Genomic DNA, 13,023 nt, shown 5'->3' on the forward strand with positions numbered 1-13,023 from the left:
AATAACTTCAATTTCATTGATTCTCATAGCGATTTTTCTATGAGAAACAAGAAGAGTTAGTCACGTCAGGGTTTTTTTTTGCGGGGGTGGGTCATGGTTAAGACCAAACATTTATACTAACTGAAGGTAAAGATATATGTAAATAATGCATGTTTTTTTAAAAGACGCATTTTATTACTTTCAAGGGCTCTGAATCCTACAATTGCATTAACCGTCTGTTGCTTTGTGGAGAGCCCACTCTAATCAATAGAAAAGAATAGCTTGAAACCAGCAATCAAAGTCTCACTTTCAGCTGGACCTGCTTCTACTTGTGCTGAAATTACACTATGTCCAGTAAATTGCTATTTGAATATGCAGAAGCAGAGTTTTCCTCAATAGGTAAACACTTCCAACAACAACATTAATTCATCCTATTTGCTTATTAAAAATAAGCATAAAACTTTAGCTTTTCAAGGCCAAAACCACAAACTCTTAAATAGTTCCAGCTAAATTAATGAGGTTTTTCTATACTAATTTCTAAAAGTGTGGTTCTAGATCCTAGGAAAAGCTAGGAAAGATAATTAAAATAGAGAAAGGCAACAGATAATTTGGCAAAAGACTGAATTAAAGGTCTAATTCCATCCTAAGCTCCCAAATTAAAATGTTTTTATAACCATAATAGCATCTACATGAAGTTAATCCAATTATGAACATAATAAAATTATTAGATTTCCTGTGCAAAATTGGTATCAGAACCATTATGGTCAGACCTGTGATGAAACTTGGTCTTAGTTGATCTTAAGTTTACTTTAAAAAGTGACCCTGGAATGGAGTCAACTCTTGGCTCTTCCTTGCAAGTTGGTGTTTCCTTAAATGTTTCTCTGAAGTTTTCCCCCCCAAGGACAAAGAACGTTCTGAAATGGTAATCAGGCCACGTAATTACAGGTTTGAAACCAAGCAGGTTCCATGTAGTGTCACGTTTCACTTCACAGATCTGATTATGTTTTCAAATGACTCAACCTTGGTCTAATATGTATGCTTAGATAAAGGGATAAAACCATTTTTACTAAGAAAATAGTTGTTAAATGAAGTTATAGATATGAAAGTATGGACCATTATTGGGAATTTCTATGAAGGAGTTGAAAATACGTGTAATGCTTCAGTAATTCCATTTTCACAATACATCAGCACCTTGTAGTTGCAGTCTCTAAGCCAAGCTATTGAAAAGTAGGAACTTGAGAATGTTTTAAAATGAAAGTCATTGTTTCCTAAGCAAAACACTATTCAGATTCTGTTTGAATGCCTAATTTTGGGTGCATAAGCAAAACCCAAGCTAATCTTACTAGGACATTCCATAAGAAAGAGTTCCCCAAATGTCTCTGTGAATGCCAGCTTTGCTCAAATGTACAAGACCACGTCTTAGATTCATTTTCGACAAATATAGTTTATTTGTAAGTAACCAAAATGAGATGGTTTAGATTTTTTCTTCCTCTTAGCAACTTGCTTTACCCATCAGTTGTTTTTCTTTCTAAGCCTGGGTTTATGCAACAAACATAGTTCTTTTCTGGTGTCTATTATCAGCTGGTACCTCTTCAGAAAGAGCAGCCAAAGTTCTTAGGTTGAACAATGCATCCCATAAAATGACTCCAAAAGCCCAATCCCGGCATCTAATAGGAACATTTCTTGAATATCAATAAGAATATGACAATTAGGGGAATCTTTCCCTTCACTGCTGTTTAGTCTAGGTTATATCGAGGAGATGAGAAGATAGCACACTTTAGGAATGCCTAAGAAATAGTAAGCTATGAAGAATTAAATTGTCATCATGTTCCATCTGACGGGAAAAAAAAATAATAAATAAGAGCAATTTAGGATCATCTGCAGGGTTCGACAGTCTTGTCAAATTTTGCATCAATGGACCATGAACCAAAACGTGATCTCAGATTCAGAGCATATATACTCTTCCCTGCTAAAATCAAAGAAAGTCTGGGATGTTATGATGTATATAATTAAATAGTTAAGGTAGGAAAGGAGGAAGGGAAGGAGGAAAGTCAAAGTGGAAAAAAACAGATAGAGAGGACAAAGAAAAAAGTATTTTCTGATGTATAAATTCGGGGAAAAAAGTTAAATTCATCTGCTTCATACTATCAGAAAAGTAAAACGCCCTCCCCCATCACTCTCTCTCTCTTCTCTTTCAGCAGCAGAAATAAACAAGCAAATGTATGACAAAAATTCCACAATCTACTAAATGCAGCTTCCTTAAAATACATTATCTGTCTACTTCCCTGGGATAACGTTTGTTCTACTTCAATCATATAGCTCACTTCGAACATTCTTCTTCTATCTCTAAGCAGCCACAAACTCGTTCTGGAATTAGGTAAGGAATGATGTTTTCCTTCAGTAAAAAGCCATTTGCTCACCTTTGAAGAAAGTGGGCAAGGGAGTCTCTAGGGTTCCATCCAGGATTCCAGGATTCTGTGCTAGAACTCGCAAATCAAAGCCTCACATAGTAACTTTTCCTTCCATCTGTCTCTCCCTCCCTCCATCCTGCTCAAAGAAACTTACTGAGTTCCCCCTAGATGACCGGTCCTGTGATGGAAGCTGAGGATAGAACGTGAACAAAAAGGAAAAAAAAAATCCCCATCTTAAAGACACTTCCATCCCCAGAGGCTTAAAAAATATTTACATAATTATAAAAATAAATATGTAATTGAAAACTTCAATGGAGGACATGAAGGGAAATTACAGGCTGCTATAGAATCCTGTAATAGAAGGATGTGATTCAAAGTTTTAACATGTCCTGAGAAAAACAAAACAAAACATGCATCTTGGTTTTAGGGGTAAAGAGAGTATTTTGTCCATTGACCACAGCCAATAAAATACTTAAACAAAATCTCATATTATGTTATTCGTGCTCAAATAAAATTTCTTGGGCCTTTGTTTGCTTTTAAAACTTTTTCTCTTGCTATAAAAAATGACTTCAAACATGAATAGCAAAGGATATTTACTACTAGTGGCTTAGGATGCTAATTTAAGATAAGCTAGAGGGTTTTAAGAGGAATGGAAATAAAATATCCAAATTAGAGCAACAGCCCTGGATCAGAAGTCAGAGGGTTTTTGTCCCCGTCAAACACATCTGAGCTGTGCTAGCTTGGCCAAGTTATACAGTGTCTCTGAACCTCAGTTTCCTCATCTCTAAAGCAAATGCCATATCTACCTTCAGTATCCTTCTGAGGGGCTTATGAGTTGAGGTACACAAAAGTGCTTTGTGCTCACCAGTCTAGAAAGTAGAGTATAAAAAGGGAGGAAACGAAGAGTTAAAAAAATAATGAATTCGTGTATTTATCTCTAAATTGCTTACTAATCACTAAGCAAAAGCTATTGCCAATATTATCAGAGTCAACTACTTAGCATGTCACACTTAGTACCCTGAAAAAAATACCAGCAAATGCTTTCTGCAATAAATAACCATATGTGCACTTGCAATCCAAATTTTGCTGAGAGAAGAAAGTGGCATTGTTTGGAAATACATGCTGGCTGGATTCTTTCTCCTCTTTCTCCCCCTCTTCAAAGCATATTCAAGGACAGTGGAGTGAACCTGAAAACGAGAAAAGTTCAACTTGAAAGAAAATGCCATTTTCATCGGAGGAGTGAGGTAGTAATTCTTCTTTGAGTTCCTCTCTTTAGCAGGCACCCGTATTTTCACTTTTGAAGCCTTTATATTTGGTACTGATTCCATGAAGAGTATTGCTCAAGACATACGGGCTCCATGGCCACCTGCCTTGCTTGATTAATGGGGCTGTTCTGAGAAATCATGGCCTGAAGGAGACATTTTTAACCAGTTCTGTCAGAAGGACTCACTCTGTTGACCTTCCCTGATTTCAGTGCAGGTTCTCCCAAGAGGCACGTGAGATTCTATAAATAGCCATCATTTGTAAAATATTCCAGAAGACTCACCTCTGAAATAAGCCCATCACACTAAATAACTTTCAATTATTGACGCGTTACCATCTCAATGAAGGGGCAGTCATTTTTACATAGAAAAAGAGCATTAGAAAATAAAACAAGATTTTTTTTGAACACCGTCAAGGAATGGGTTATTGATGACCAAGTTTTAACATATTTTTAGAGAGAATTCCCTATTTATTCAATCTGATCTATTTTGTCCTTCAGGTTTTCTTTACTTAAAAAAGGAACGACATATAAAATAGGAAACTCCTCAACTGTATTAATGCGAACATATTTTTTATTGAAGAATGAATGCATTTGTGCTAAAGAGTCGTTTACATTTGTTGTGAAGCAGCAAGCGTATCTCCAAGAGGTGCATATTCCCCTTGATGTGACTCCATGCTTATTCTACATGCCTTAACACCGGACCCACACTCGGGGGCACACGTACACACACACAGACGCAGACATGGACACACAGATACACAGACCAAAACGCCGGCACCACTGCTCTCTGGATTCAATAAACTCTCATTTAAGGCTTCTGTAAGGTGTCCTAGTGCCCCTAAATTTATTACCAGAATTCGAAACAGACTTTCAGAAAGGAGCAGTACCTGGAAAACTAGTCATCTGCTCTCGGCCTTAAATGCATGGATTTTAGCCAATCCTTTCAATGTCATTCAATATTGACTCTTTGCGTTTATGATATCTAAAGATTCATCAAACTGAGAAAACTCAGGCTCTCTTAGTGAGAATTTCTCATTAGAAATACCGAACAAACTGGCAACTCTGACCCTAAGAGATCAATCCGATTGGAAGATAAGGTCAGATTTCCCTTTAGAATGGACAGAGGTTCTCTAGATAAGTCTGGTTTATATCATTTGTCTCCTACTCGAGCGTAGTGTTGAGTGATGGGTCAAAGATTCCTTAGTGATACCAACTCAGATTTGAAGCTTGCCGTGAAAGGTTCATCAAAAAGGACCATCAACTAAATAAGTTACCATAAATCGGGGTTGAAGAAAGGACAGCCCACAAGGAGCTTGTTCAGTCGCTGATAACTCATTCCCTTTTTCCAACCTATCTGTGGTGGTAGTCTGAAACTCCCACTTTGTTTGATTGTTTCTTTCATCTGCTTGGTTATTTTCTTCCCTTTTGGTGTCCTGCAGTGTAGGGTGAGGCTGCATCTCTGTGGGGATGGTGGCGCGGACTGGAAGGGCGGAGAGGGAGGATGGGGCAGGCGGAGGAAGGGGGCTATTAGTAGTTCCAAGTGTTCTAAGAAGATAGATGAAGTGAATACAATAAGAGGGTACTACTTGATATACTTATGTAATAAAAGCACTACCTTTAACTGTGAATTAACTGCCAACTATCAGGTTGTTAGCTGTAAAGCTCAATAACAGCTGTGCTGATTTGCTTACTGAGGAGAGAATCTGAAGCCAGCCAGGGGAGAGGAGCTCTCAGGATCAGCCTGAGGTGTTCCTTTAGTCCAGAGGCCTCCTCGCCAGCAACAGCACTCACCACCTCCCCACACAACTAGGGATCCTATAGGGGCATCTAACATTCTTGTTGGGTTTCATAAGGCAAGTTGGGATGGTCCATCACATAAACAGCCGCAGTGTATTTGCCTGAGAGCGCTGAAAATCGGCATGGAGAGCTCCTACAGGGAGGCATTGGAAAATGAGAAAAAAAAAAAGAAGACCAGAGTCTAGAACTTTCCTCCCCAGCCACACTCCCACCTTCCTCATAGTCACAGCAGCAGCAGATTTCAATGTAATTACTTTAATAATACATTTCTTTAGATTTAGAATTGCTCTTCTGAATTTAAAAAGCTTGGTCAGCCAATAATTTGGCAGTCTTTTCATCCCAAATTTGAATCATTGCTTATTCATTGCTTGTCTTGAATGCCTTGACCAATGCTGCCTTTGCTGAAGCATCCTCAGTTCACTCAGCCGTCATCGGATTCCAATTCCTGGGACACCTCTTCCGAGGAGCTGTTCCTGTGGATCCGGCCGTCGCTCTTCATACTGTGGAAAGTCTTCTTGAAGGCCTCCATCATGGCGTGGGCCAGCTTCTTGGCCTCCAGCTTGCTCTCGCACTCGACAGCGTGGCAGTCCATCTGGTAGGACAGGTCGTCGTTAATCTCCCTGTAAACCCAGGCGAAGATGTCGGGGCTCACGTTGTGGTCGGCGGTGCAGTAGGCAATGCGGGCCACCTGGAAGGTATCCATGTGCACCGTGGCCTCCCCTTTGTGGTCGAGGTGATGGAGCCACACTTGGAACGGTCGGATTTCCAGGAGGGCATTGGCTGGAAAGACGTCTTCTCGGGCTAGCGTGTGCTTTTTCCAGAGCTCGATGACCGGCTTTTCTGTGCAGCCTGACAAAAACTGCATGCCTGTGGTGGGGACCTTACCCAGATAGGTCACCTGCAGAAGTAAGAGAGGAAGAAAAAGGAAGAGGTCAGCAGTAGGCTCTTCGTTCTGCTTGTTCACTGATGTTCTCAAACTATCATGGCGTCACCCTGGCAGGATGGAGAGACATCTTTCTTGCTCCCTAAAAGAATAACTGTCATCCGAATTTATATTTTTTCTCCCTAACAAGTTGACCCCTTGGCAAAGGTACTGAAATTTAAAAATAGGGTTAAACTTTAAAAATTAGAGTTTTACAGACCTACTCTCCCTCCCTCAGCCCCCTTTTAAACTCAAATTAGAATGAATGATTATGATCTTTTCCAAATTTGGCATTTCTTTGACACCGTAAATCCACTTGAAGTTTATTTTCAACCAAACACACGCAGAATTTAATGATAAAAAGGAGTCAAAAGGATGTTGCATCTGAAAAACAAAATCTTTATTAAACTTATCTCCGACTCTGGTTCTCTTTCCAAATCACTAAATGTCTGATTTCACCTAAGCTACTTGCTTCTAGCAAATGCCAAGGACACAAAAACTGTTCTATTTAAATTATGGCCTAAAACATGACTGTTTTCTCACCAACATAAAGTTTAAGCAATTCTTGAACTGATGGGCATCTGGTTAGAGTGATAAAAAATGAAAGATCTACAGATAGGTTAAGATTAGAACCCTGGTTTATCAAATAGCTAGATGGGCAATACTAAAACAAAGAAAAATAATTCCAGGTGATTCAGATAGTGTCCTTTAAAAAATTGGTTTATGATATACCAAGAAAAGATGTTCATTCTCTCGTTCTTGTTTTTGTTCACTCGTCAACATGGATAGACCCTCTACCCCTGGGCACCTGCATTATGGAAACACACAAAACTGAAGAAATCATTTAAGAAATAACACAAAATAGTATGTAATTTGGCTCAAAATTAGAGGCACGGATGTAAGTGCTATGAATTTTAGGAAAAAAAGACCAGAAAAAGGTCCAGAGAAATGGTGAGAACTGAGAAAGGACATTTAGCCACAATGATTCCAAATCAATGTTTCTGTTTAATGGGACAATAAAGTCCAGAGACAAAAAGTTCAGGGCACAGACGTTAAGTCCTGTTGCATCTTTTTGTGTTTTGGTTAGCTCTTATACAAGAGTTCATTGGCTAATCCCTTTGAAAAGATGACTCTTAGTAAAGAGGCACAAGTGCTGCCCACTCTAGAAATATTTACTAGGAATCTATTATGTACGATGGCAACGTGCCAGGTGGGCATGGGGGAGAGGGAGGATGGAGAGGTCCAAAATCAGTGGAAGAAAGTAGCTGAATACGTGTTCAGAGCAGCGTTTTTGAGGCAGGTGAAGATGAGAATAAATCCCAGCTCATCAGTTCACCGGGTGGGTGGTCCTGGACAAACCACCAGCCCTTTGCACATGCACAGATACAACTATGATGCGAGGCAGCCCATGAAAAGGAGAGGCGAAGGGTACCACCAAGTACCTGAGCATTTAGCAGAGCCAGTGATGGCACCCACCGTGCTCATGGAACACCTCTGGGAGGGGAGTCATTGGATTTCAAAGCATCAGAGCTTCAAAACCTAGATAGGAGCCCAGCAAATCAGATGGTGAGCAGGAAGAAGGAGCAGGAAGGCAGGGGCTGCAGTGGGGAAAGGCCTCACCTGTCTGGGCACATGGGGCACTTTGGCCTGACCACACATTTGCCCTAAGACAGCCATGAAGGAGAGACAGATGGTCCATGACCGCTGGATAAAAACAGGCTGAACTTTGAAAGCTGGCCTTGCATGCCCTCTGAGGAGTCAGGTCTTCTCTGCTCTTGATGGGATGCCACTGAGGGTCTACAGTCCAAGGGGTACCTGGATCTGATGGAGGTTGTGAACTTGGACGGCTTGACAGATGCCAGGAAGAAAGACGGATGGGGAGAGCTGCCTAGCAGCAGGATGATCAGGCAGGAAGTTGTTGCAGCAGCACAGCCAGGAGACAGGGGTGGCCTGACTTAGGAGTGGAGGTCGTGGGAAAGGACAGTGGGGACAGATGGGAACGAGATTCAGAGGTAAAACTGACAATACCTGGCAATACACTGAAGGGGGAAGATGACTCAGACAGACACTGCAAGTGCCTACACTCCCCAAGGAGGCGGCTGGGTGAATAGTTCCTTGTCGCTCTGGATTGGAGTCACACACTAAAGGTGGCTTTGTTAGGAGACGCACAAGATGCGGCTCTTGACTTATACTACTCACTGAAAATGTGCTTTCTGTATATGGTATTTATGATATCTTTATTAACTGTTAACAATTTTATTTTTTTAATTGAGGTGAAATTCACATCACACAATATTAACCATTTAAAAATGTACGCTTCAGTGGCATTTAGCAGTCAACATGCTATACGACTATCAGCTCTGTCTAGTTCCAAAGTATTCTCATCACCCCAAAGGAGACCCAGGCCCCATTAAGCAGTTACTCTCCACCGTCCCCTCGCTCCAGCCCCTGGCAACCACCCATCCGCTTTCTGTCCTTATGGGTTTACTATTCTACATAGTTCACACAATTAGAATCACAAAACATGTGGCCTTTCGTGTCTGGCTTCTTTCACTTAGCAAAATGTTTTCAAGGTTCATCCAAGATGTACCATGTATCAGTACCTCATTCCTTTCTATCACATCTTTACTTTTGGAAGTGGAAAAGCAAATGGAGTAAACTAGTTTTAGCGTTTGACGTGAAAAGTATTCTTTCTTACTGTCCCCCCGGAAACTAGAAATAACTATGTTTATATTTGTTATGTTTGATAGAAACATTCTTCAGAGGAAGGGAATCTCCTTTGATGTGCTTTAGTCTCTCTCTCTCTCTCTCTCTCACACACACTCTCACACAAACACAATTTTTAAAAAAAATTATACAGTGGCTTCTATCATGATATAATTAAAGGATGAGTTTTAAAAACTTTATTGTAAGTTGTTGATGGTTCCCTCCAGTGGAAAGCAACTTAATAATAGTAAAATTTTGACAAGTAAGAAAAAAATGCATTCCTCTCGTAAGTATTTATTACTTAAAAACTAAAGATTTTAAGGGAAATAAAGTTTTATTTTGGAAGTGTGCTTGAGAGAAGAATGGAGCAGAGATTATAACTCAAAGAGTTTAATACGACAACAATGAAAGCTATTTAATAATACGCAGACACTTATATAAAAATTTTTTTTAAACACTGAGGTTCAATGTATACATAGATGTAATCTCCTGGCACTAAAGTTACTAGGAAAGTAATATTTATTTACTGGCCCGGTTTCACTAGTATCACCTAAACAACACACTATATGCACCAAGCATAAGGTCCCACATTGCTGTTCATATACACCTGCAGCCAAATGAAGCCACACACTGAATAGTAATAACTAATATTTGTATCACACTTTAGGTAAAAAGCACTTTGCATGCATTAGATCCATTGACAGCCCTGTAGGTCAGGATGGAATATTATTATCACTAACCCGATTTTAAAGACAAGAACCTTAGATGGGGTGGTAGCACTGGGGTATTGAATTCCTAGACCACTTTGCTATTAGATGAGAGTCGTTTCCTTGTAGTTTCACTTTTCAGCCACTTATTCATTTTTCCCATCTTTGGGCTGTCAGAGAAATTTTAGCTTTGTATGAACACCCTAGAAGCAGTGGGTCCTCCCAAAGAAAGAATAGCATTCTGTTGTTTCGTGCTTTTGTAAATGACACTCCCTTCCATGCCTGGGCATTTCTTTAAAATTTATTCTTGTTTTATAACTGCAGAAAGTAAGATTCAAAATCCTAAACTTTTCAGGCAAAACAGAACACAAAAAAATAAGGTAATATATATTTATATGTTTTATATAAACATATAATATACACTTTTTGCAAATATTTATTATATGTTTATAATACGTATATTATGTTTTCTAAAACTCAAAAACACATATAATCTATTTACAACGAAATCAAAGAAAAAATACTTTTAATCTAAAGAACTGCAGGCTTCTGGCATCTTTCCAAAAGTTTTCTGTGAAAGGAGAGACATAAACAAGTTCTACCAGCACTAATCCTGAATATTCCATTAGCTTCATCTTGCAAAGTATTCCTAAACCTGCATATGGAGACAGGCTAAGAGCAGATTATGTGATGATGCCTCTCAACTTTGATATTGACAAGGGCCAACGTTCACACCAACTGTTTGCTGGAGCACCACAACTTATGTCTGCTCTCAACTGGGATTTGCAGTGGAGGCCACAGAGGCTGTAGTGGACAGACATGCCCTTCCTCCAAGCACAGAATTAGCAAACATGTATCTGAAATGCCAGAGAACCGCTGATTCTCCGGTGACGGCAGCTCCAGTCCTGATGCTTGAAAATACCAGCCTCTTGGCAAGGCTCTTAGGTGAGTCTTCTCTGATAAAAATGCGCTAACCCTGCCCAAACCTTCCCAAACAGTCCCGGTAATGAACTGCTCTCTGGTTCCTGTAAGGTGTGGCCAACACAAAACATGAGTCAGAGGGTCTAACTTATACCACTGGGTGAACCTTGGGAAGTCAATGAAATTTTGTTTTGTTACCTGTGGGGAGTTGATAACTTTGTCTGAAACCCCATGAGATTACATAAATACAAAAAATAATGTTAACAAGCGTACTTTTTTTTTTTTTAACATCTTTATTGGGGTATAATTGCTTTACAAGGATGTGTTAGTTTCTGCTTTATAACAAAGTGAATCAGTTATACATTTACATATGTTCCCATATCTCTTCCCTCTTGCGTCTCCCTCCCTCCCACCCTCCCTATCCCAACCCTCTAGGTGGTCACAAACCACCGAGCTGATCTCCCTGTGCTATGCGGCTGCTTCCCACTAGCTATCTATCTTACGTCTGGTAGTGTATATATGTCCATGCCACTCTCTCACTTTGTCACAGCTTACCCTTCCCCCTCCCCATATCCTCAAGTCCATTCTCTAGTAGGTCTGTGTCTTTATTCCTGTCTTACTCCTACGTTCTTCATGACATTTTTTTCCTTAAATTCCATATATATGTGTTAGCATACGGTACTTGTCTTTCTCTTTCTGACTTACTTCACTCTGTATGACAGACTCTAGGTCCATCCACCTCACTACAAATAACTCAATTTCGTTTCTTTTTATGGCTGAGTAATATTCCATTGTATATATGTGCCACATCTTCTTTATCCATTCATCCGATGATGGACACTTAGGTTGCTTCCATGTCCTGGCTATTGTAAATAGAGCTGCAACGAACATTTTGGTACATGACTCTTTTTGAATTATGGTTTTCTCCGGGTATATGCCCAGTAGTGGGATTGCTGGGTCGTATGGTAGTTCTGTTTGTAGTTTTTTAAGGAACCTCCATACCGTTCTCCATAGTGGCTGTACCAATTTACATTCCCACCAAGAGTGCAAGAGTGTTCCCTTTTCTCCACACCCTCTCCAGCATTTATTGTTTCTAGATTTTTTGATGATGGCCATTCTGACTGGTGTGAGATGATATCTCATTGTAGTTTTGATTTGCATTTCTCTAATGATTAATGATGTACAGGAAAAGAATTATCTGAATAGAGTTTCCCTAGAAATGGAATAAAAAAGAAATCTCTAAGTAGAGTTTCCTTGAAAATGGAATGCAAAATGATGAAATGATGTACCAAGACACTCTCCCCTCAGAATGACCCCTTTAAATCAGCCCTGCTATCATCCTTACTGGCCCGGGTTCCAGAATCCTGACTCTGTGCACTTTCCCCTAATAAGTCAATTATTTACTACCTGCCTGCAGATATCCTAATGATCCCATTACGTTCTCCAGAGTCTGGCATTCACCCATATTGCTGACTATAAGTCACTGAAAAAAATAAAACTATTCAGGCTTTAAAAAAGTGAATTTCTCTTTAATTTTTTATATATAATTTAATAGAAATGTGCCTTATGGCTCTGCTTTTCAAGGGAGACAGAGTAAAAACTTAAAAAAAATTATCTCAAAATACGAAAGATTCAGTTATGCTGTGCATGCAGCCATGCCCTCTGTGGTTACTGGACCACAGAATACATGTGTCTCAATAAATAGAAACCCTTGAAATACAGGGCTTTATCCATGTATCCCTTTATGTCAACACTCTTGCAGGGATTTACTCTAGCTGTATATAGAGATCCCTTCTTGCCAGTCTTTCTCATGTGGGAGACTTGCTTTCACACCCTCTGTAGGCACATCCTCCTTATGAGAACACAGGACTCAGTGTGCAAGGCTGCCTCGGGGCTCCCACCACTGATATAGCTGTGTAGCAATGTAGGGTCTGTGAATGAGAACCCTGTGATCCTGCCCGTCTATGAAAATATGAAAGAAGTGAATGTTTTCTACATGAATAAGTCCCTCTGAGCCTCATCCTTAGGGGTTGCTATTTTCCAGAGCCGCAAAGCAGACGAGAAACACAGAGTCGCGAAATTGTTCCCTACGTGTCCAAAACGGTAGACAGATTTTTTTCAAGGTGCCACCTCCCCAGGTGCTGGGAGAAAGGGACTTGGGAGACAACAAGAAGATTCTTCAGGAGGAGTAACAAGCCGTTGGAAATAAATACTGGCATCTCTTCCATGGTTGCAGAAACAGGCTTTGGGCAAGAAGCTCATGAATCATTCAGAGAGAAATAAACAAACAGAGCAAAGAAAAATAAAAAGTTTTTC

At 39.9% G+C, this 13,023-nt stretch overlaps 1 protein-coding gene across 1 annotated transcript in view; it reads right to left on the bottom strand.

Moving 5' to 3' along the window:
• Positions 1-4,190: 4,190 nt before the first annotated feature.
• The window catches only part of PID1 (phosphotyrosine interaction domain containing 1), a 257,948-nt gene continuing 249,115 nt past the window's right edge, over positions 4,191-13,023 (bottom strand). The window contains exon 3 of the mRNA XM_004262616.2: positions 4,191-6,349. Within this exon, the coding sequence (XP_004262664.1) occupies positions 5,873-6,349 (477 nt within the window). The 3' untranslated portion in view covers positions 4,191-5,872. The remainder of the gene's footprint in view (positions 6,350-13,023) is intronic.

The sequence above is a fragment of the Orcinus orca genome, chromosome 7 (assembly GCF_937001465.1).
Source record: "Orcinus orca chromosome 7, mOrcOrc1.1, whole genome shotgun sequence".
Lineage (NCBI taxonomy): Eukaryota > Metazoa > Chordata > Mammalia > Artiodactyla > Delphinidae > Orcinus > Orcinus orca.